This window comes from Pan troglodytes, chromosome 6, assembly GCF_028858775.2.
Source record: "Pan troglodytes isolate AG18354 chromosome 6, NHGRI_mPanTro3-v2.0_pri, whole genome shotgun sequence".
Lineage (NCBI taxonomy): Eukaryota > Metazoa > Chordata > Mammalia > Primates > Hominidae > Pan > Pan troglodytes.
The window spans coordinates 99,735,403-99,761,589 of record NC_072404.2 but is presented as its reverse complement, the minus strand read 5'-3'; the positions used below and the strand labels follow the sequence as shown (position 1 = coordinate 99,761,589).

At 39.4% G+C, this 26,187-nt stretch overlaps 1 protein-coding gene and 1 long non-coding RNA gene across 3 annotated transcripts in view; one reads left to right on the top strand and one right to left on the bottom strand.

The window, feature by feature from the left end:
• GTPBP10 (GTP binding protein 10) overlaps positions 1-24,422 on the bottom strand; it is a 40,483-nt gene extending 16,061 nt beyond the window's left edge. The window contains exons 1-4 of one of the 2 annotated variants that reach the window (XM_519187.8): positions 24,283-24,422; positions 18,047-18,240; positions 16,511-16,602; positions 15,834-15,978 (exon numbers count right to left, since the gene is read on the bottom strand). In XM_519187.8, coding sequence (XP_519187.3) covers positions 15,834-15,978; positions 16,511-16,602; positions 18,047-18,240; positions 24,283-24,315 — 464 coding nt within the window. In that variant the 5' untranslated portion in view covers positions 24,316-24,422. The remainder of the gene's footprint in view (positions 1-15,833; positions 15,979-16,510; positions 16,603-18,046; positions 18,241-24,282) is intronic. The other variant, XM_003318569.6, reaches the window with a different exon arrangement.
• A 398-nt stretch (positions 24,423-24,820) lies between these two features.
• Positions 24,821-25,182, top strand: LOC107971537 (uncharacterized). Its single transcript, XR_001714473.3, has 2 exons — positions 24,821-24,904; positions 25,050-25,182. It is a non-coding gene; the product is annotated as an uncharacterized LOC107971537 (long non-coding RNA).
• Positions 25,183-26,187: the final 1,005 nt, after the last annotated feature.

The window sequence follows — 26,187 nt, the reverse complement described above, 5'->3', positions numbered from 1 at the left end:
TTTATAGAGTCTTAATGTTCAAGTTTTCATATTTTTTTGAAGGAAGTAGGGGAAAACTACTTTATAGTTGCTTGGCCTACTCTTTAAACTGAATCATATAAGGTGAACACTTTTCAATGGTGAAGTGTAATTTACTTAACTAATTTCCTATTGACAGACTTTCAGGTTGTCTACAATTTCTCACTCTAACAACATTGTAAAAAATGTGTATACAGGTAGACAGACACTGTTAGTAGTCATCTCTGGGTGGTGGAATTCATAGACAACTTTTTCTTTATGCAAACAAGTGTGTATTATTTGTTTTTTTAAAATAACTTTAAACAATGCAATGACTATCTTTAAACTTTTGCAACTTTTTTCATCTTTTCATAGCTTAATAGCTCATATCTTTTTATTTATTTATTTATTGAGATGGAGTCTCGCTCTGTTGCCCAGGCTGGAGTGCAGTGGCGTGATCTTGGCTCACTGCAAGCTCCACCTCCCAGTTCACGCCATTCTCCTGCCTCAGCCTCCCACGTAGATGGGACTACAGGCGCCCGCCACAATGCCTGGCTAATTTTTTTTGTATTTTCAGTAGAGATGGGGTTGCACCGTATTAGCCAGGATGGTCTCAATCTCCTGACCTCGTGATCTGCCCACCTTGGCCTCCCAGAGTGCTGGGATTACAGGTGTGAGCCACCATGCCCGACCTATTTCTTTTAATGTTTTTATTTCAATAGCTTTAGGGGTACAAGTGATTTTGTTGTTGTTGTTGTTACATGGATACATTGTGTAATGGTGAAGTCCGGGATTTTAGTGTACCCATCACCCAAGTAGTGTACACTGTACCCAACAGATAGTTTTTCATCCCTCCCCATCCTCCTGTCCTCCCTCCCTCTGAGTCTCCAATGTCCATTATACCACTCTGCATGCCTCTGTGTACCCACAGCTTAGCTCCCACTTATAAGTGACAATATGTGGCACTTGGATTTCCGTTCCTGAGTTACTTCACTTGGGAAGATGTCCTCATTCTTTTTTATGGCTGAGTAGTATTCTATGGTGTGTGTGTATATATAGATAAACACACACACACACACACTCAATTTTCTTCATTCATTGGTTGATGGGCACTAAGGTTGATTCCATGTCTTTGCAATTCTGAATGATACTGTGATAAACATGCGTGCAGGTATCTTTTTAATATAATGACTTCTTTTCCTTTGGGTAGATATCCTGTAGTGGGATTGCTGGATGAAATGATATTTCTACTTTCAGTTCTTTGAGAAATCTCCATACTGTTTTCCATATAGGTTGTACTAATTTGCATTCTCACTCAACAGTGAATTTTAGTGTACCCATCACCCAAGCAGTGTACATTGTACCCAACAGGTACTTTTGCATCCCTCACTGCCCTCCTATCCTTCCTCCCTCTGAGTCTCCAATGTCCATTATAACACTCTGTATGTCTCTGTAAGAGTTAAGTTCCAAGATGGCCAAATAGGAACAGCTCCGGTCTACAGCTCCCAGCAAGATCGACACAGAAGATGGGTGATTTCTGCATTTCCAACTGAGGTACCTGGTTCATCTCAATGCGGCGGGTTGGGCAGTGGGTGCAGTGCATGGAGGGCAAACCAAAGCAGGGTGGGGCATTGCCTCACCCGGGAAGCACAAGGGGTCGGGGGATTTTCCTTTCCTAGCCAAGGGAAGTCGTGACAGTCTGTACCTGGAGGAATGGTACACTCCTGCCTAAATACTGCGCTTTTCCCCGAGTCTTTGCAATCGGCAGACCAGGAAATATCCTCCCGTGCCTGGTTGAGCAGGTCCCAAGCCAACGGAGCCTTGCTCACTGCTAGCGCAGCAGTCTGAGATTGACCTGCCATGAGCTGCAGCTTGGCAGGTGGAGGGGTATCCGCAATTGCTGAGGCTTGAGGAGGCGGTTTTGTGCTGACAGTGTAAACAAAGAGGCCTGAAAGCTCGAAATGGATGGAGTCCACCACATCTCAGCAAGGCCTACTGCCTCTCTAGATCCAACCTCTCTGGGCAGGGCATATCAGAGAAAATGGCAGCAGACAGCTTTGGCAGACCTTAACGTCCCTGTCTGACAGCTCTGAAGAGAGAGTGGTTCTCCCAGCATGGTGTTCAAGCTCTGAGAAGGGACAGACTGCCTCCTCAAGTGGGTCCCTGACCCCCGAGGAGCCTAACTGGGAGACACCTCCCAGTAGGGGCCAAGAGACACCTCATACAGGGGGGTGCCCCTTTAGGACGAAGCTTCCAGAGGAAGAATCAGGCAGCAATATTTGCTGTTCTGCAGCCTCCGCTGATGATTCCTAGGCAAACAGGGTCTGGAGTGGACCTCCAGCAACCTCCAAAAGACCTGCAGCTAAGAAGCCCGACTGTTAGAAGGAAAACTAACAAATAGAAAGGAATAGCATCAACATCAACAAAAAGCACATGCACACCAAAACCTCATCGTAGGTCACCAACATCAAAGATCAAAGGTAGATAAAACCACAAAGATGGGGAGAAACCAGAGCAGAAAAGCTGAAAATTCCAAAAACCAGAGTGCCTATTCTCCTCCAAAGGACTGCAGCTCCTCGCCAGCAATGGAACAAAACTGGATGGAGAATGAGTTTGACAAATTAAGAGAAGTAGGCTTCAGAAGGTCGGTAATAAAAAACTTCACTGAGCTAAGGAGAATGTTCTAATCCATTGCAAAGAAGCTAAAAACCTTCAAAAAAGGTTAGAAGAATGGCTAATTAGAATAAACAGTGTAGAGAAGTCCTTAAATGACCTCATGGAGTTCAAAACCACAGCACGAGAACTTCGTGACGCACGCACAAGCTTCAATAGCCGATTGGATCAAGTGGAAGAAAGGAAGGATATCAGTGATTGAAGATCAAATTAATGAAATAAAGCAAGAAGACAAAATTAGAGAAAAAAAAACTGAAAAGAAATGAACAAAGCCTCCAAGAAATATGGGACTATGTGAAAAGACCAAATCTATGTCTGATTAGTGTACTATACCTGAAAGTGACTGGGAGAATGGATCCAAGTTAGAAAACACTCTTCAGGATATTATTGAGGAAAACTTCCCCAACCTAGCAAAGACGGCCAACATTCAAATTCAGGAAATACAGAGAACACCACAAAGATACTCCTCGAGAAGAGCAACCGCAAGACACATTTTCACCAAAGTTGAAATGAAGAAAAAAATATTAAGGGCAGCCAGAGAGAAAGGTACGGTTACCCACAAAGGGAAGCCCATCAGACTAACAGTGGATCTCTTGGCAGAAACCCTACAAGCCAGAAGAGAGTGGGGGCCAATATTCAACATTCCTAAAGAAAAGAATTTTCAATCCAGAATTTCATATCCAGCCAAATTAAGATTCGTAAGTGAAGGAGAAATAAAATCCTTTATAGACAAGCAAATGCTGAGAGATTTTGTCAACACCAGGCCTGCCTTACAAGAGCTTCTAAAGGAAGCACTAAACATGGAAAGGAACAACTAGTACCAGACACTGCAAAAACATACCAAATTGTAAACGCCATTGACACTATGAAGAAACTGCATCAATTAATGGGCAAAATAACCAGCTAACGTCATAATGGCAGGATCCAATTTACACATAACAATATTAACCTTAAATGTAAATGGGCTAAATGCCCCAATTAAAAGACACAGATTGCCAAACTGGATAAAGAGTCAAGACCCATTGGTGTGCTGTACTCAGGAGACCCATCTCATGTGCAAAGACACACACAGGCTCAAAATAAAGGCATAGAGGAAGATCTACCAAGCAAATGGAAAACAAAAAAAGGCAGGGGTTGCAATCCTAGTCTCTGATAAAATAGACTTTAAACCAACAAAGATCAAAAGAGACAAAGAAGGCCATTACGTAATGGTAAAGGGATCAATTCAACAAGAAGAGCTAACTATCCTAAATAGGTATGCACCCAATACAAGAGCACCCAGATTCATAAAGCAAGTCCTTAGAGAGCTACAAAGAGACTTAGACTCCCACACAATAATAATGGGAGACTTTAACACCCCACTGTCAATATTTGATCAACGAGACAGAAGGTTAACAAGGATATCAAGGACTTGAACTCAGCTCTGGACCAACCAGACCTAATAGACATCAACAGAACTCTCCACCCCAAATCAACAGAATATATATTCTTCTTAGCATATCGTACTTATTCTAAAATTGACCATATAATGAGAAGTAAAACACTCCTCAGCAAATGCAAAAGAACAGAAAACACAAGAAACTGTCTCTCAGACCACAGTGCAATCAAATTAGAATTCAGGATTAAGAAACTCGCTCAAAACCACACAACTACATGGAAACTGAACAACCTGCTCCTGAATGACTACTGGGTACATAACGAAATGAAGGCAGAAATAAAGATGTTCTTTGAAACCAATGAGAACACAGACATAATGTATCAGAATCTCTGGGACACACTTAAAACAGTGTGGAGAGGGAAATTTATAGCACTAAATGCCCACAAGAGAAAGCAGGAAGGATCTAAAATGGACACCCTAACATCACAATAAAAAGAACTAGAGAACCAGGAGCAAACACATTCAAGAGCTAGCAGAAGGCAAGAAATAACTAAAATCAGAGCAGAAATGACAGAGATAGAGACACAAAATACCCTTCAAAAAAATCAATGAATCCAGGAGCTGCTTTTTTTTTGAAAGAATCTACAATATAAATAGACCGCTAGCAAAACCAATAAAGAAGAAATGAGGGAAGAATCAAATAGACGCAATAAAAAAATGCTAAAGGGGATATCACTACTGATCCCACAGAAATACAAATTACCATCAGACAATACTATAAACAATTCTATGCAAACAAACTAGAAAATCTAGAAGAAATGGATAAATTCCTGGACACATACACCCTCCCAAGACTAAAACAGGAAGAAGTTGAATCTCTGAATAGACCAGTAACAGGTCCTGAAAATGAGGCAATAATTAATTGCTTACCAACCAAAAAAAGTCCAGGACCAGGTGGATTCACAGCTCAATTCTACCAGAGGTACAAAGAGGAGCTGGTACAATTCCTTCTGAAACAATTCCATTCAATAGAAAGAGGGAATCCTCCCTAACTCATTCCATGATGCTAGCATCATCCTGATAACAAAGCCTGGCAGAGATACAACAACAACAACAACAACAAAAAGAGAATTCTAGGCCAATATCCCTGACGAACATCAATGAGAAAATCCTCAATAAAATACTGGCAAACCGAACCCAGCAGCACATCAAAAAGCTTATCCACCATGATCAAGTTGGCTTCATCCTTGGGATGCAAGGCTGGTTCAATGTACACAAATCAATAAACCTAATCCATCACATAAACGGAAGCAACGACAAAAACCACATGATTATCTCAAAAGATGCAGAAAAGGCCTTCGAGAAAATTCAACAGCGCTTCATGCTAAAAACTCTCAAAACACTAGGTATCAACAGAATGTATCTCAAAATATTAAGGGCTATTTATGACAAACCCACAGCCAATCTCATATGGAATAAGTAAAACTGGAAGCATTCCCTTTGAAAACTGGCACAAGACAGGGATGCCCTCTCTTACCACTCCTATTCAACACAGTGTTGGAAGTTTTGGCCAGGGCCGTCAGGCAAGAGAGAGAAATAAAGGGTATTCAATTAGGAAAAGAGAAAGTCAAATTGTCCTGTTTGCAGATGACATGATTGTATATTTAGAAAACCCCAAAGTCTCAGTCCAAAATCTCCTTAAGCTGATAAGCAACTTCAGCAAAGTCTCAGGACACAAAATCAATGAGCAAAAATCAGGGGTGGGGTTCCAAGATGGCCAAATAGAAACGGCTCCTGTCTACAGCTCCCAGTGCGAGCGATGCAGAAGATGGGTGATTTCTGTATTTCCAACTGAGGTACCGGGTTCATCTCACTGGGGCTTGTCGGATAGTGGGTGCAGGACAGTGGGTGCAGCCCACTGAGCGTGAGCCGAAGCAGGGCAAGGCATTGCCTCACTTGGGAAACGCAAGGGGTCAGGGAATTCCCTTTCCTAGCCAAGGGAATCTGTGACAAACAGCACCTGGAAAATCGGGTCACTCCCACCCTAATACTGCACTTTTCCAATGGCCTTAGCAAATGGCACAACATGAGATTATATTCCGCACCTGGCTTGGAGGGTCCCACGCTCACGGAGCTTCACTCATTGCTAGCACAGCAGTCTGAGATCGAACTGCAAGGCGGCAGTGAGGCTGGGGGGGGAGGGGTGCCCGCCATTGCTGAGGCTTGAGTAGGTAACAAAGCCACCTGGAAGCTCAAACTGGGTGGAGTCCACCACAGCTCAAGGACTGCTTGCCTCTAGACTCCACCTCCCGGGACAGGGCATAGCCAAACAAAAGGCAGCAGAAATCTCTGCAGACTTAAATGTCCCTGTCTGACAGCTTTGAAGACAGTAGCAGTTCTCCCAGCACGGAGTTTGAGAACTGAGAATGGACAGACTGCCTCCTCAAGTGGGTCTCTGACCCCCGAGTAGCCTAACTGGGAGGCAACCCCCAGTAAGGGCAGGCTGACACCTTACATGGCCAGGTACCCCTGAGACGAAGCTTCCAGAGGAACGATCAGGCAGCAACATTTGCTGTTCAGCAATATTCACTGTTCTGCAGCCTCCGCTGCTGATACCCAGGCAAACGGTCTGGAGTGGACCTCCAGCAAACTCCAAAAGACCTGCAGCTGAGGGTCCTGACTGTTAGAAGGAAAACTAACAAACAGAATGGACATCCACACCAAAAACCCATCTGTATGTCACCATCATCAAAGACCAAAGGTAGATAAAACCACAAAGATGGGGAAAAAAACAGAGCAGAAAAGCTGAAAATTCTAAAAATCAGAGCACCTCTCCCCCTCCAAAGGAATGCAGCTCCTCCCCAGCAATGGAACAAAGCTGGACAGAGAATGACTTTGATGAGTTGAGAGAAGAAGGCTTCAGATGATCAGAATTCTCCGAGCTAAAGGAGGAAGTTGGAACCCATCACAAAGAAGCTAAAAACCTTGACAAAAGATTAGACGAATGGCTAACTAGAATAGCCAATGCAGAGAAGTTCTTAAATGACCTGACGGAGCTGAAAACCATGGCATGAGAACTATGTGACAAATGCACAAGCTTCAGTAGCTGATTTGATCAACTGGAAGAAAGGGTATCAGTGACTGAAGATTAAATGAATGCAATGAAGCAAGAAGAGAACTTTAGAGAAAAAAGAGTAAAACGAAATGAACAAAGCCTCCAAGAAATATGGGACTATGTGAAAAGACCAAATCTACGTCTGATTGGTGTACCTGAAAGTGATGGGGAGAATGGAACCAAGTCAGAAAACACTCTGCAGGATATTATCCAGGAGAACTTCCTCAACCTAGCAAGGCAGGCCAACATTCAAATTCAGGAAATACAGAGAACACCACAAAGGTATTCTTCAAAAAGAGCAACTCAAAGACACATAATTGTCAGATTCACCAAACTTGAAATGAAGGAAAAAATGTTAAGGGCAGCCAGAGAGAAAGGTCGGGTTACCCACAAAGGGAAGCCCATCAGACTAACAGCTGATCTCTCGGCAGAAACTCTACAAGCCAGAAGAGAGTGGGGGCCAATATTCAACATTCTTAAAGAAAAGAATTTTCAACCCAGAATTTCATATCCAGCCAAACTAAGATTCATAAGTGAAGGAGAAATACAATCCTTTATAGACAAGCAAATGCTGAGAGATTTTGTCAACACCAGGCCTGCCCTACAAGAGCTCCTGAAGGAAGCACTAAACATGGAAAGGAACAACCGGTACCAGCCACTGTAAAAACATGCCAAATTGTAAAGACCATCAACGCTAGGAACAAACCGCATCAACTAACGAGCAAAATAACCAGCTAACATGATAATGACAGGATCAAATTCACACATAACAATATTAACCTTAAATGTAAATGGGCTAAATGCTCCAACTAAAAGACACAGACTGGCAAACTGGATAAAGAGTCAAGACCCAAGAGTGTGCTGTATTTAGGAGACCCATCTCACATGCAGAGACACACATAGGCTCAAAATAAAGCGATAGAGGAAGATTTACCAAGCAAATGGAAAACAAAAAAAGGCAGGGGTTGCAACCCTAGTCTGTGATAAAACAGACTTTAAACCAACAAAGATCAAAAGAGACAAAGAAGGCCATTACATAATAGTAAAGGGATCAATTCAACAAGAAGAGCTAACTATCTTAAATACATATGCACGCAATACAGGAGCAACCAGATTCATAAAGCAAGTCCTTAGAGACCTACAAAGAGACTTAGACTCCCACACAATAATAATGGGAGACTTTAAGACCCCACTGTCAACATTAGACAGATCAATGAGACAGAAAGTTAACCAGGATATCCAGGAATTGAACTCAGCTCTGCACCACGAGGACCTAATAGACATCTACAGAACTCTCCACCCCAAATCAACAGAATATACATTCTTCTCAGCACCACACCGCACTTAATCTAAAATTGACCACATAGTTGGAAGTAAAGCACCCCTTAGCAAATGTAAAAGAACAGAAATTACAACGAACTGTCTCTCAGACCACAGTGCAATCAAATTAGAACTCAGGATTAAGAAACTCACTCAAAATCACTCAACTACATGGAAACTGAATAACCTGCTCCTGAATGACTACTGGGTAAATAATGAAATGAAGGCAGAAATAAAGATGTTCTTTGAAACCAGCGAGAACATACAACATACCAGGATCTCAGGGACACATTTCAAGCAGTGTGTAGAGGGAAATTTATAGCACTAAATGCCCACAAGAGAAAGCAGGAAAGATCTAAAATTGACACCCTAACATCACAATTAAAAGAACTAGAGAAGCAAGAACAAACACATTCAAAAGCTAGCAGAAAGCAAGAAATAAGTAAGATCAGAGCAGAACTGAAGGAAATAGAGACACAAAAAACCCTTCAAAAAAAATCAATGAATCCAGGAGCTGGTTTTTTGAAAAGATCAACAAAATTGATAGACTGCTAGCAAGACTAATAAAGAGGAAAAGAGAGAAGAATCAAATAGACGCAATAAAAAGTTATGAAGGGGATATCACCACCAATCCCACAGAAATACAAACTACCATCAGACAATACTATAAACACCTCTATGCAAATAAACTAGAAAATCTAGAAGAAATGGATAAATTCCTCGACACATACACCCTCCCAAGACTAAACCAGGAAGAAGTTGCATTCCTGAATAGACCAATAACAGGCTCTGATATTGAGGCAATAATTAATAGCCTACCAACCAAAAAAATTCCAGGACCAGACGGATTCACAGCCGAATTCTACCAGAGGTACAAGGAGGAGCTGGTACCATTCCTTCTGAAACTATTCCAATCAACAGAAAAAGAGGGAATCCTCCCTAACTCATTTTATGAGGCCAGCATCATCCTGATACCAGAGCCTGTGAGACACAACAAAAAAGAGAATTTTAGACCAATATCCCTGATGAACATTGATGCAAAAATCCTCAATAAAATACTGGCAAACTGAATCCAGCAGCACATCAAAAAGCTTATCCACCATGATCAAGTGGGCTTCATCCCTGGGATGCAAGGCTGGTTCAACATATGCAAAGCAATAAATGTAATCCAGCAATAAACAGAACCAATGACAAAAACCACATGATTATCTCAATAGATGCAGAAAAGGCCTTTGACAAAATTCAACAGCCTTTCATGCTAAAAACTCAATAAATTCAGCATTGATGGAACGTATCTCAAAATAATGAGAGCCATTTATGACAAACCCACAGCCAATATCATTACTGAATGGACAAAAACTGGAAGCACTCCCTTTGAAAACCAGCACAACACAGGGATGCCCTCTCTCGCCACTCCTATTCAACATAGTATTGGAAGTTCTGGCCAGGGCAATCAGGAAGGAGAAAGAAATAAAGGGTATTCAATTAGGAAAAGAGGAAGTCAAATTGTCCCTGTTTGAAGATGACAAGATTGTATATTTGGAAAACACCATCGTCTCAGCCCAGAATCTCAAGCTGATAAGCAACTTCAGCAAAGTCTCAGGATACAAAATCAATGTCCAAAAATCACAAGCATTCTTATACACCAATAACAGACAAACAGAGAGCCAAATCATGAGTGAACACCCATTCACAATTGCTTCAAAGAGAATAAAATACCTAGGAATCCAACTTACAAGGGATGTGAAGGACCTCTGCAAGGAGAACCACAAACCACTGCTCAACGAAATAAAAGAGGATACAAACAAATGGAAGAGCATTCCATGCTCATAGATAGGAAGAATCAGTATCATGAAAATGGCCATACTGCCCAAGGTAATTTATAGATTCAATGCCAGCCCCATCAAGCTACCAATGACTTTCTTTACAGAACTGGAAAACACTACTTTAAAGTTCGTATGGAAACAAAAAAGAGCCCCCATTGCCAAGTCAATCCTAAGCCAAAGAGCAAAGCTGGAGACATCATGCCACCTGACTTCAAACTATACTACAAGGCTACAGTAACCAAAACAGCATGGTACTGGTACCAAAACAGAGATATAGACCAATAGGACAGACCAGAGCCCTCAGAAATAATAACACACATCTTCAACCATCTGATCTTTCACAAACCTGACAAAAACAAGAAATGGGGATAGGATTCTCTATATAATAAATGGTGCTGGGAAAACTGGCTAGCCATACGTAGAAAGCTGAAACTGGATCCCTTCCTTACACCTTACATAAAAATTAATTCAAGATGGATTAAAGACTTAAATGTTAGACGTAAAACCATAAAAACCCTAGAAGAAAACCTAGGCAACACCATTCAGGACATAGGCATGGGCAAGGACTTCATGTCTAAAACACCAAAAGCAATGGCAACAAAAGCCAAAATTGACAAATGGGATCTAATTAAACTAAAGAGCTTCTGCACAGCAAAAGAAACTACCATCGGAGTGAACAGGCAACCTACAGAATGGGAGAAAATGTTTGCAATCTACTCATCTGATAAAAGGCTAATATCCAGAATCTACAAAGTACTCAAGCAAATTTACAAGAAAAAAACAAACAACCCCATCAAAAAGTGGGCGAAGGATATGAACAGACACTTCTCAAAAGAAGACATTTATGCATCCAACAAACATATGAAAAAATGCTCATCATCACTGGCCGTCAAATGCAAATCAAAACCACAAGGAGATACCATCTCACACCAGTTAGAATGGCGATCCTTAAAAAGTCAGGAAACAACAGGTGCTGGAGAGGATGTGGAGAAACAGTTAACACTTTTACATTGTTGGTGGGACTGTAAACTAGTTCAACCATTGTAGAAGACAGTGTGGCGATTCCTCAAGGATCTAGAACTAGAAATACCATTTGACCCAGCCATCCCATTACTGGGTACATACCCAAACGATTATAAATCATGCTGCTATAAAGACACATGCACACGTATGTTTATTGTGGCACTATTCACAATAGCGAAGACTTGGAACCAACCCAAATGTCCATCAATGATAGACTGGATTAAGAAAATGTGGCACATATACACCATGGAATGGTATGCAGCCATAAAAAAAGATGAGTTCATGTCCTTTGCAGGGACATGGATGAAGCTGGAAACCATCATTCTCAGCAAACTACCATAAGGAAAGAAAACCAAACATTGCATGTTCTCACTCTTAAGTGGGAGCTGAACAAGGAACACATGGACACATGGTGGGGAACATCACACCAGGGCCTGTCAGGGGGTGGGGGTCTGGGGGAGGGATAGCATTAGGAGATATACCTAATGTAAATGACGAGTTGATGGGTGCAGCAAACCGACATGGCGCATGTATACCTATGTAAGAAAGCTGCATGTTGTGCATACCCTAGAACTTAAAGCATAATAAAAAACATTTTTTTAAGTTAAAAAAAAAAAAAGTATGAGTTCTCTTTTCCCCACATCTATGTCAGCACGTATTGTTTTTTGACTTTTCCATAATGACCATTCTAGCTAAGTTGGTAAATCACTGTGGTTTTAATATGCATTTCCCTGAGTATTAGTGATGTTGAACATTTTCTTATATGCGTATTGGCCATTTGTATGCATATCTTCTTTTGAGAAATGTCCATGTCATTTGTCCACTTTTTAACGGAATTGTTTTTTCCTTGCTGATCTGAGTTCCTTGCAGACTCAGTATATTAGTCCTCTGTTAGATGCGTAGTTTGCAAATACTTTCTCCCATTCTGTAGGCTGTTTACTCTGTTGATTCTTTCTTTTGCTGTGCAGAAGACTTTTACTTTAGTTAGGTCCCACTTATGTATTTTTGTTGCATTTGGTTTGAGATCTTAGTCACAGATTCTTTGTCTAGGCCAATGTCCAGAAGGGTTTTTCCTAAGTGTTGTAGAATTTTTATAATTTCAGGTCTTAGATTAAAATCTTTAATCTATCTTAATTTTTGTATATAATGAGAGATATGAATGCAGTTTCATTATTCTACATTTGGATATCCAATTTTCTCAGCATCATTTTTTGAATAGGGTATCCTTTCCCCAGTTTATGTTTTTGTGTGCTTTGTTGACGATCAGTTGGTCTTAAGTATTTGGTTTTATTTCTGGGTTCTCTATTCTGTTCCATTGGTCTAAGTACCTACTTCTCTGTCAATACCATGCTGTTTTGGTTACTATAACCTTGTAATATAATTTGAAGTCAGGTAATATGATTCCTCTAGATTTGTTCATTTTGCTTAGGATTGCTTTGGATGTATTTCCATTTGTTTGTGTCATCTATGATTTCTTTCAGCAGTGTTCTATAGTTCTCCTTGTAGAGATCTTTCTCGACCTTGGTTACGTATATTCTTTGGTATTTTATTTTTTGTAGCTATTGTAAAAGGGATTGAGTTCTTGATTTAATTCTCAGCTTGGTTGTTGTTGGTGTATAGCAGTGCTATTGATTTGTGTATACTGATTTTGTAACCTGAGAGTATATTGAATTCATTTATCAAATCTAGGAGTCTTATGAAGGAGTCTCTAGGGTTTTCAAGGTATAAGATCATATGGTGGGCAAACAGATAGTTTGACTTCCTTCTTTCCAATTTGAATGCCCTTTTTTTCTCTTGCCTGATTGTTCTGGCTAAGACTTCTCTTTGCACACATCTTTGATTTCTTTCTTGGAATAAATGTCTACATGAAGAAATACCAGATAAAATACATGCTCATTTTAAAGGCTTTGATTATACTGCTAAATTTCCCTCAAGAAAGGCCCACCATGTATGAAAGACAGTACTAGGAATGGGGGTTACTTAAAACATTCATTGCTAAATCTCATTCATATATTTTCATTAAATTTATCCAACAAATATTTATTGAGCACTGACTTTGTATCAGGCAACATACTGAGCAATGAGACAAAATGATTCCCGCCTTCACAGAGTTCCTATTCAAATTTGAAGATGGTACTTCAAAAACTCTGCCAAACTTTCATTTGGAATAATGGTGGAATATTCTGCAAATATTAATTTGGAATTCTATAAAAGCGTATTAGCTGGAGGTATTTCAACAATTTCCCTCATTAAAAAAATCTTTCTGTAATGAATTTAAAATAAAATTATGTGAGGTTTCTTAATGACTTGTTTCTCCTGGAACATATAGTTTTTTCGTACCCTGTTTCATCCAGGTTCTTATAGCTTTTGAAAAGCAAATTGCAGCCGTTTTTATCCATAATTATCACTAGCTGGACTTGCTTGTTTCCAACATCCTCATATTTTCATAATGATTGAGCACATAATGCAAGCAACTATTTCCAAGAAGATCAAAGTATGAATAGAAAGATGATGCTAATGACTGAATAACAGATATCTGAAATTTTTCTTGAAAAGTACCCAGTGAAAATTTTACAGGCTAAAATGCAACCTATGCAAAGATCAGATCTGACAACAGCAGCACAAATCTGTTAGTTGTACAATAACTTTCTTCTGTGATTCAGTCCATTTCCAAAACCAGCTAAAAGGATATCTACTTATGCTAGTATTCATAGTAGTAACTCTTCAAGAATAGTTGCCTAATTTAAAAACACTAGAAAATATGTTAAACATTCCACTTAAAAATCTTTTTCCCCCATTCTTGTTTGATATGCTTAAGAATCTTGATGCTTTAATTACAGACAAATTTCAAACCTACTTCTGAAAAGCCTAGTATTTCATTATATGCAGTTTTCCAGTAGGTTGGCAATATAATGATGATGAAGATAGCAGCTACAATTCATTGAACGTACAAAAATGCAAAGCATGTATTCTGCTGTAAATGCATTATCTTACCCACCAACATTTGACCTATCTCCATACACTATTAAAGATGAGAAAACAAATGACGTGGTGAAAAGAAAAAAACTATAGTGAAGGAAGAATGAGAGAAAAGAAAAGAAAAAAAAGAAGAGAAAACAAAGGCTTAGAGAGGCTATGTAATTTACCCAAGACCAGCTGGCCAGCCTCCAGAGGATTTGAGATCCTAACCTAAATAGTCTAACCTGAGTCTTCCATGCCACTCCACTTTTATGACTAAGCCGTGCTAGGCTCCTCTTAGACTGTAAAGTTGTCTCTTCAGAACTTGAAACACATGTTTATGCAAAATGCAATTGTGATTGGCTGGACTGCCAGTCTTGTCCATAAGACCCTATTAAGCCCACAATGTTCCTAAAAATATAGAGGATTATAGAACTTACATCTAATAACTCTCGTAACTGTGCTTTATTGAAAAAAATAAATGTAAATGGCAAGCCAGGATCACATCTTTCCTTGTTATAATTTTAGCAGGAATGGGGCCTCTGTGAACCCTAAACCAATGGTGGTAAGCTCTAGTGGCTGGTCAGGCAGGGCAAAAGATGAGGGATACAGACTTAAGAGTCTGGTAAAGAAGCAGTGAGATGACTGAAGAGGAAGATGAAAAGAACTTAGAAAGAAGCTATGGGGAAGCAAAAAATAGAACTAGGAATTTGGAGTAGGACAGTAATAAGGCAGTTTTCCTTATCTTGTCCTTAAGCTTTCCATCTGAATAACTGTGTAATACTGTGATAGGGCCAGAGGGAGAGGATAGGAGGGAGGGGGGATGGGGGAGAGAGAGCAAATGCAAATTGAAGTTTTCTCTTCCTTTATGTATTCTGTATCTTACTATCTATCCCCTTCCAGTGGGCAGCTGCACTGCAAACCCCACAGCTAAACAGCATTATTTAATGAAAGAATGGAGGCTGGTGGAAGAGGACACTCTTGTGAGGCCTACAGTGCTGAGACTAGATAGATCCTAAGCAGAGGCAAGAAGGATATACAGTCATAGCAGGATTCAATTTGGTGGCAACAGTGCGTAAGTCTGAGGATTGAGATTGTCTGTACTGGTCTTTAGCCATTTGATTAACGATACTTTAATGTCTCTATTAAGACCCAAAAGAGTTATGTCAATCATTTTTCCCTGTTTATTTCCTTCTATATATTTTTAATAATAATATGGTTTGGATTTATTATTAATATCTGGTAACATTATTTAACCGTCTTATAATATTGCATTTGATTGATTTTTCTTTCTTTATGCATTCTCTAACATTCCCACTGATCTATTCAATTGCTCTGGTCTTAATTTTATAAATAAGCAATAACTATGAAACTCTATGTTGGCAATTTGAAAATAATATTTAGCAGCATATTTTCCAAGTACATACACAACACACAAATTCCATAAATTAGAAATAATTATGGCCCCAAATTACCATTTACATTTTCTATTCAAGAACTATCTCTCTGAAAGTATAATAATAAAAATATGAACGATACTTACCCTACTAGGCCTACATCAGCTATAAGTTTTAGATCAAGGTGAATTATTCGTTTCTGGCCTTTCAATGGTAAGAAATTTGTAAGTAATTTACCACCAAGACCTCCTTGAGCTACCAAAATTCTGTCATTTTCTTTATTGAGTTCTCCTTAAAAAGAGGGAGAGAAATACTTACAGCAAAGATTAATAAGTGAAATCACTAATGCAATATATTTCTTTCAGAAATACAGGCAAAGAAATTCAAAATTACAAATCTATAGATTAGTGAAATCATTAATGTAATATTTTACTTTCAAAAATACATGCCAGGAAATTCTCAATTACAAACCTATAATTAATAAGTAGAATCATTAATGTAATATTATTCTTTCAGAAAAACAGTCCAGGAAATTCCAATTTACAAATCTATTAAAAGTTTGACCCCAGAAAAACACTTCAGTAAACAATTGAAAAGAGCCTACTTATATATTTCAAGACCAAGTAAGAACTGTAACATCTTTAAAACAATCTTAAATCTAGCAGTCAATTTAACTTTTATAAGTTTTAAAAATGCTCTCTTATAGAGTAGTAGCTAAAATTGTTAGTTAAAAAATCTTCTGAAACTCAAGAGAAGCTATTCCATTGTTTCATTTTAGAAAACGTGCACATTTTTACAACTTTTGGAGTTATAGTACACTCACCTATAATTTTACCATTTTCATCAGTTACTGAAATACCCACAGGCACAGGGATTTCACAGTCTTTTCCTTTGGAGCCTTTCAGTGCACTAATTCTACCAAAAAAAAGTATATATATGTATGTATGTGTGTGTGTGTATATATATACACACATACACACAAAATGGTTTACAAAGAAGAGTAGCAATCAATTCTCTGGTTAACGCAGATGTTAAATGGTCAAACACGGGGTTTAAAAAAACTAAAATTATCCCTAATTATTTCTTTGCATTTTAGACTATTATATCCCACTAAAATGGCATTAGGTAATGATTTAAGTTACTAAGCTAACCACCAAAGGTCATTTTAACCCGAAACCAAAATATTGCAACCATGAAATGAAGAGATTATTGCTACAATACAAATAGGGTAGAAAAAGCCAGGCATGGTGGCTCACGCCTGTAATCTCAGCACTTTGGGAGGCGGAGGCAGGAGGATCTCTTGAGTCCAGGAGTTCAAGACAAGCCTGAACACCACAGCACGACCCCATTTCTACAAAAAAAGAAAAATTTAAAAATTAGCTGGGCATGGTGGCACACACCCGTAGTCTCAGCTACTTGGGAGGCAGAGGTGGGAGGATCACTTCAGCCTGAAAGGTAGAGGCTGCAGTGAGCTATGATAGTGCCCACTACACTCAACCTAGGCAACAGAATGAGACTCTGTCTCAAAAAAAAAAAGAAAACATGAATCTATAAAAAAAAAGAAAATCCACCAAATAGCAAAGCTTTTAAAAAACTAACCTCAAATGAGAGTACTTACATTATAGAAGGCAAATCTGGCTACTCTTAAACTGCTCATAAAAGAAAAAATTAGTACAAATGTTTTAGTAATTCTACTTCTGGGAATTTATCAAAATAATAATTGAACAAACATGTAAAATAGTATCTACACAGAATGCTGCACTGTGGTTATAATCGGAAAAAAAAGTCAACAATAACCTAAATAGACAAATGACAAAATAGTTATTTATTATGCAGGTATTCTGAATAATTTTGACATGTGAAAAAAAGTAAAAATAGCAGATTGTAAAATACTGTACTCTCATTTTTGTATTCTAAACTTTTAGGCACATAATTGCATTTGTGTAAACACACAGAAAAGTCTTAGAAAAGTCAAGAAAAGGTTAATAGTGGTTATCTTGCCTTCTAATGGTGGTGGGGTAGAGTAGCATGGTTAAGACTGAAAGTTTTCTACAAGGTTGTCAAAGATAATTTTAGAAGAAAACAGTGGGAATTCAGATAATTATCAGTTTCTACAGGGGAAGTGCAAAAAGAATACAGATAGACATTGGGAAAAGAAACGGACAGAAAGTTTTAAAACTCTGAAATATTCTTTAGTATCAGTCTTTTATGAGTTGAGACATTTTAGGCTTTTGCTCGGTTATAAATACAGGAAATAATTTACTTCAAATTAACAATTAAGTTTTTATTTTGTAACTAAAAAAAAAATTTCCAGAAGGGTTTGATTTTCTAAAATTTAAGTCATTCAGTAATTACTTACTTGCTGTTTGCTCCTACTCCAGCCACAAACCGTTTCTGAGGATACCTCTCTTTAAGTTGTTTTAAAGTCATTCTGTTCTGGGCTACAACCCAGACGTCACCACCTTTTCCACCTTCTCCACCTAAACGAGGATAACCCATTCCACCGGATCCTCCCCTCGTGAAGAGTCTTAGCTTATCGATGAAATTTCCATACTTAAAAAAAAAAGAGAAAGAATATTTGTATACCAAAAGTGTATCACCTTAGAACCCTTTTCTAGTTCTTTCTTCCACTAAAACTTCTTCTAAAAAAGTCGTTAATAGCTTTTCACATGCCAATTCTATAACATTTTCTTAGCTCACCTCCACGTCTCCGATCTGACCCCCTTTCCCATTTGATTATCTCTCTTAAGTCCCTTTTAGTTTTTTCAGTTATCAATTATTGTCCCACCTATCCTGAGGGTTTCTGACTTGGCCCTGTTTTCCTTCTAGACTTTCTCCCCTGGGTAATTTCTGCTTGTACCAATAACCATCACCTAGGTGAGATATTTTCTATGTCCAATCTATCAGACATTTCCACCAGGATGAAAGCTTTTAATAGTATAAAGCAAATGTGAGCAGAATGTGTATTTAATTTATATTTGAAATCCCCCAATATGAAACTTGTTCTTACATATCAGTTGAATAATATCCACCTCAAAAATAAATGTTAACATAACAAAACCAAACTCTTCCCCAGGTAAAATCTGTTCCTCCAATGTTCTCTAAAGTAACGGAACCATGGTTTACATATTCATTGAGACTACACAAATGGAAGTCTTTCAGACTACACCTGCTTCTTTTCCCAAAGCCCTACTCTCTTCTCTCCAGTACCACTGCCCTAGTACCTGCACCACATGAGCTCCTTTCAGTGTTTAGGCATTTTTTCCTTATTGCATTCTCCAACTTGGTGCCTGAACTATTTTTCTGAAATTGATCTGATCTCTAATCATGTTTCTCCTTTACTCAAAAACCATGCATTAAAAAAATGCTTATGAGCCAAGTGCAGTGGCTCATGCCTGTAATCCCAGCACTCTGGGAGGCCAAGGTGGGCGGATCACGAGTTCAGGAGATGGAGATCATCCTGGCTAACATGGAGAAACCCTGTCTCTACTAAAAATACAAAAAAACTAGCCAGGCATGGTGGCGGGCGCCTGTAGTCCCAGCTACTCTGCAGGCTGAGGCAGGAGAATGGCATGAACCTGGGAGGCAGAGCTTGCAGTGAGCCGAGATCAAGCCACTGCACTCTAGCCTGGGCGACAGAGCGAGACTCCGTCTCAAAAAAAAAAATGCTTATGAAATAAAGTAAAAAATTCTTAGTACTACAGTTGACCCTTGAACAACACTGGTTTGAACTGCGTGTGTCCACTTATATACAGATATTTTTCAATAAACATATTAGAAAAATTTTTTGAGCTTTGCAACAATTTGAAAAAACTTACAAAGCAAATAGATTGGAAATATTGAAAAAATTAAGAAAAGCTGTGTGTTATGAGTGCAAAAAATATATAGATGCTAATCTATTTTGTCATTTACTTCCATAAAATATACACATATCTATCTTAATTTTTAAAAACTAGAGATGGGGTTTTGCTATGTTGCCCAGGCTGGTCTCAAACTCCTGGCCACAAACAATCCTCTTGCCTTGGCCTCCCAAAGTGCTGGAATTACAGGCATGAGCTACTGCACCTGGCCACACATCTATTATAAAAACTTAAAATTTATCAAAACTTACACACACACTTACAGATCTTACATGGCAGCATTTGCAGTCAAGAGAAATGTAAGCAAATGTAAAAATGCAGTATTAAATCATAGCTGCATAAAATTAACTGTAGTACATCCTGGAATACTGTAATAATTTCGTAGTTACCTCCTGTAACTATCCCGGGATCTCAAGTGTCCCAAGTTGCCACTTAAAAGGCCATGTGATGCTAATCATCTCCCCATGAGCAGTTCATCTTGCCAGTACATTTTATAAGTCAGTAAAAAGTAATCTCTCACAGTTCTCTTGCATTTTTCATCATGTTCAGTGCTACACTGTAAACCTTGAACACCACCATGGAACCCATACAAAGTGCCACTAGTGATGCTGGCAGTGCTCCCAAGAAGTAAAGTCATGACACTACGATAAAAAGATGAATTGCTTGATATCTACCACAGATTAAAATCTGTAGCTGCGATGGCCTGCTATCTCAAGATAAATGAATCCAGAATAAGAATCAGTGTAAAAAAAGACAAAAACTCATGAAGCCACTGCAGCAGCTATGCCAAAAGGTGTGAAAACCTTGCACTTTTTGTGAATTAACTTTTTATCTTGTATTAAAAATGCAACTTTTATGTAGATGCAGGATTCCTATTTTAAAAACATAGACTAATACAATAAAAGAAAAAGTAAGGTTACCATATGACAACTTAAAAGCAAAAGGAATGTGAAGGATCTAAAGCTAAAGAATTAATTGCCAGCAAAGGATGATTTGATAATTTTAGAAGGAGGTTTGACTGTGGAAGACAGTGTGGGGATTCCTCAAGAATCTAGAACTAGAAATACCATTTGACCCAGCCATCCCATTACTGGATATATACCCAAAGGATTAAAAATCATGCCACTATAAAGACACATGCACACGTATGTTTATTGTGGCACTATTCACAACAGCAAAGACTTGGAACCAACCCAAATGTCCATCAATGATAGACTGGATTAAGAAAATGTGGCACATATACACGATGGAATACTATGCAGCCATAAAAAAGGATGAGTGACATGGATGCAGCTGGAAACCATCATTCTGACCAAACTATCACAAGGACAGAAAACCAAACACCACATGTTCTCACTCATAGGTGGGAACTGAACAATGAGAACACTTGGGACACGGGGGGAACATCACACACTGGGACCTGTCATGGGGTTGGGGGCTGGGTGAGAGATAGCATTAGGAGAAATACCCAATGTAAATGACAAGTTAATGGGTGCAGCAAACCAACATGGCACATGTATACCTATGTAACAAACCTGCACGTTGTGTACATGTACCCTAGAACTTAAAGTATAATTTTTTTTAAAAAAAAAGAAGAAATAGGTTTGGCTTTGGCTTTAGAAATATCAAGATAACAGGTGAAGCAGGTTCTGCCAACTAAGAGGCAGCAGATGAGTTCCCAGATGCCATTAAGAAAATCACTGAGAAGAAAGAATATCTCCCAAATCAGGTTGTTAATGCTGATGAAAGTACCCTATTCTGGAAAACATGCTACAAAAGACATTAGTAAGGAAGAGAAGTGAGCACCAGGATTTAAGCCAGGAAGGGATAGGCTAACCCTACTGTATTGTGCAAATGCAGTTGTGTTTGTAATCAGGACTGTCCTTATCTATAAAGCTGCTAACCCCTCAATCTTGAAAGGGAAAGATAAACATCAGCTGCCAGTCTTTGTTGGATAAGAAGGCCTAGAGAACAAAAATCTTTTCTCTGGATTGGTTCCATGGATGCTTTCTCCCTGAAGTCAGGAAGTACCTTCCCAATACGAGACTGACTTATAAAGTTCCTCTGCTATTGGACAGTGCCCCACCTCCCCGCTACCCAGAACCCCATGAGTTCAACATCAAAGGCACTGAAGTGGTGTCCTTGCCCCCAAACACAATGTCTGTAAATCAGCCTCTAGATCACGGGGTCGCAAGGACCTTTAAGGCTCATTAAACATGATTTTCTACGAAAAGGATTGTCAGCCATGGAAAAGAACACTAATAGAGAAAACTTCAGGAAAATCTGAAGTTTACATCATTGAAGATGCCATTATTATTGAAAAAGCCATGAAAGCCATAAGCCCAAAACAATAAGTTCGTGCTGGAGAAAACTTTGTCCAGGTGTTGTGTTGTGTTATAATTTCACAGGATTTACAAAAGAGCCAATCAAGGAAATCATGAAAGAGGCTGTGAATATGCCAAAAACGGCGGGAAAGTGGGTAAAGGACTTCAAGATATGGATCTTGAAGAAACTCAAGAGCTAACAGACACCAAACCAGAGGAATTAACAGAAGACAGCTTGATGAGTGCTTCAGATCCAGTGCCAGATAACAAGGAAGAAAACACAGAATAAACTACCAGAAAAACTAACATTAGATAATCTGGCAGAAGAGCTCCTATTGTTCAGGACTGCTTTTGACTTCTTTTATGACATGGACCCTTCTGTGAAGAGGCACTGAAACCAAAGCAAATGGTGGAAGAGGTATTGGTACCCTATAGAAACATTTTTTGGGGGGAAAGAGAAAAGCAAAAGCATGACAGAAATTATGATGTACTTCCATAAAGTTACACATAGTGTGTCTGCCTCTCTTGCCTCCCCTTCCACCTCCTCCACCCCCACCCCTTCTGCCTCTGCCACCCAAGAGAGCAAGACCAACTCCTCCTCTTCCTCCTCAGTCTATTCAACATGAAGACTTTAAGGATGAAGACCTTTACAATTCACTTCCATTTAATGAACAGTAAATATATTTTCCCTTCCTTCTGACTTTCTTAGTAACAGTTTCTTTTCTCTAGCTTAATTTAAGAATACAGTATATACTGTATATATATTTTATATGTGTCAATTGACGGCTTATGTTATCAGTGAGGCTTCCAGCCAACAGATTATTAGTAGTTGTTTTGTGGGGGGAGTTGAAAGTTACATGAAGATTTTCAACTGTGGCGGGGGCATCTCTAACCCCCATGTTCTTGAAGGGTCAACTGTATATCCAAAGCTACTAAAATACCTTTCTGGTATCTTTTATTTTCTTTTTTTTGAAACAGGGTCTGGTTCTGGTGCCTGGGCTCGAGTGCTGTGGCACTATCATAGCACTATCATTGCTGCAGCCTCAAACTCCTGGGCTCAAGCAATTCTCCCACTTCAGCCTCCCAAATGGCTGGGACTACAGGCACCACACCACCCCAACTGTTTTAAAGATGGGGTCTTGCTATGTTGCCCAGACTGGTCTTGCACTCCTGGCCTTAAGGGATCCTCCCACCTCAGCCTCCCAAGTAGCAAGAACAATAGGCTCACCTACCATGCCTAGTTCCTTCCTGTATCCTTTTCATTTGCTCAACCCTTCCTCTCTTCCTCTTTGCTCTGTACTACATGAAATACTGCCATTTCTACATGCCATTCTGCTCATGCTTTTCCTCTACTTAGAATGTCATTTGTTTTTCCTATCATAAATCCACCTAAATGTCATATTTTCTAACATCTTTCCAAATTCCTCTAATCAATTCTCTGACTTTGCTGGCTCTCCCAGCAATTTGATTATATCTCTATTATTACACCTTTATAAATCTCACGCTGCATTTAGTGTTTACCTGTTTCCTTCACTAAATCAAGAACTTCTTGTAGGTAAAGAACTTACGTATTAACCTCTTAGGCTATTAAAATCAAAATAACCGGAGTAATTTCTTAAATTCATAATCCACATCTCTAGTCATTTAGGATAGCTATTATAAAAAAACAAATGGGATTTTCAAAAAAGTTGAAATATTGACCATTCTGATATACTCGAGGAGAGTTTCCACAGTTCCATTAAATATGTAACACTTTTTTCCTGCTCTAGATTAATCAGATTCAGGGGCTTAGGAGCCTTACTTAAAAGGAGTATTTTACTCTGGTCGTTAGAAATAAAGTAATGGCCAAACATGACGCAGGCAACGTTTCAAAAAGCATTACTAATAGGATAAGATTTAAAAAATAAAAATTCAAAGCAGTTGTAAATTTTTACGGAAACGATTCTTAAGACCGACACCACACAAAAATCGACCTAAATAAATGTTCTGCAAGAAGGCACATCAATTACACGCTTCCGTGTCTTCATAAAAATCCATTAGAAAAACCTTAAACAGTGCACTCAAGGAGAAATATATAAAAACAGGCTGTGGACATTAAAGGAAAAAAAACCACCACAACATTTGGGCCACAGCAGGCAGGTATCCCAGTTCCTCATGCCACGTGCACACGATGTCTCTAAAGAACTTCAAACCCTGCCCCTGCCCCCAAACAACCGTCCAAACCACGCCAGGTACACACACCACTGTCACCGCTTACTGACAAAGCGCCACTACAGGAGGGGCGGAGAAGTCTATGGGAAAACCAAGCAAGGAAGAGGCCGCCACGAAGAAAGTAGTGGAGAGACAGGGGAGCAAGGAAGAACCAGAGCTGTCAGCGCTAAGGGGACCAGGCTGAGGGGACCCGCACGGACCTTTCTGAACAACACGCAACTGCAATGCACCATGGCTGCAACAGGCCCGGAAACCTTCTTGCGGAAGGGGCACAAGCCGCAGTACAGCGCGGCCTTTGTACGTCATCCCCTGCCGCCGACGCGATTTCTCCTCCGCCCACACCTGCGGACTGGCGCATGCGTTGTGTGTTGCTCTCGGGCGCCACCAGCCCCATGCGCTGTGTGTTGCACCCCACGGGTGGGGAGAGAAGGCGTTTTATCTATTAAAACACAGAGATAATCTCGAGAAGCCGTGGGACAAAGGACAGTAGGGCGTAGGTTGCGTGTCTCAGGAATTAACATTTTGAATGGAATGGAACTGAAGACTCAGCAGCCTTGGAGCAGCTTTTATGCTAATTGAGGAAACTAAGAATCTTCACCCTCAGCGTGAAAAAACCTCCAACGGACCATAAAACCAAACGTGTAAAAGACACAGAAACTCAACTGGGAAAAAAGAACCCCCAAAAGCCGTTAGTTCAGTGACGAGCTGAGTAGTCTCCAGCCAAAGCTTCCAGGAGACCATGAATTTAAAACTAGCGGCCGCACAAAATTTTATTGAAAATAATGTCAGGATCTGAGATCTGTAAGAGGACTCTTCTGTGCAGTAAGAGAAAGAAGCTTGTTTTCAACTGTCAGAAAGTAGCTTCTTGGAGTCGGGAAGACGGGTTTTTATCCGTCATTTGAAGCGTGCCTTTGTGAGAATTAAGACACGATGTGAAAAATCCCTCTCTCTCTTGATTACTTTTCAGGACCAGAAGAGAGTAGCTCTCCCCAGCCCCTCATGCAGCGAGAAAATGTATGCAGCTGAAGTAAACGGCCCTGCACAGCGTTGCCAGCCGTATAACTCTTAACAACCCAAACTAATAAATCCTAGAAACCTTTCATACTTTGATACGATATGGCTCTGTGTCTCCACCCAAATCTCATCTTCATTTGTAATCCCCACTGTGGAAGTAGGGAAGTGATTGGATCATGCAGGGCTGTTTCTCCCCTGCCGCTCTCCTGATAGGGAGTTCCCACAAGAGCTGATGGTTTTATAAGTGTTTGGAAGTTCCTCCTTCTTTCTTCTCTCTCCTGCTGCCATGTGAAGAAGGTGCTTGTTTCCGCTTCCCCTTTTGCCATGATTATAAGTTTTCTAAGGCCTCCCCAGCCATGTAGAACTGTGAATCAATTAAGCCTCTTTCCTTTATAAATTACCCAGTCTGCGCAGTTCTTTATGGCACTGTGAAAACTAATACCTCAATGTGACAGTGTCTTCTACTCCTCACTTAGGACAGTGATTATTTGGAAAGACATGATGTGAAGACCCCGTCTTGATTACTTTGCTGCTACTGGACCTTCTGCTTACAACCACCAATCAGAAAAGCTGTAGTTGTCATTTAACCTGCAGTAGTTGTATTTTCCCTCTGTGGATTACTTTAATGTTGAATATTAACACCAGCAACAGATGTTGATTACCATCAGTGTTCCTACCTCTCATTAATATGAACATTAGGTTGTTGCTGTGTAGATGTTTTTAATTTAATAACATTTGCTGCCATTAAGATTACTATCTTACTAGGTTTTCCTATTGTGTCAGAATAGTGTTGAGCCCAATGTACTTATTTTCCACTGCCTATTTCTTGTTAGTGAACACAATCTAAAATACTTTTCTTTCACATAACATATACATGGGGCAATGATCACAGCAACTAAAAAAAAATGGGAGATTGATATAGAAATATCTCAAAATGATGAGAATCATTGTGTACTGTAAACAAAAAAGAAAGCATAATATTTACCTCTGACAAAATGTGGTCAGAGCCTGAAGTATTTATTATAACTCTCATTACCAGATAGTAAAAGAAACATTGCGTAACTGGAAACTGTCCCCTTTAAAATGTGCAG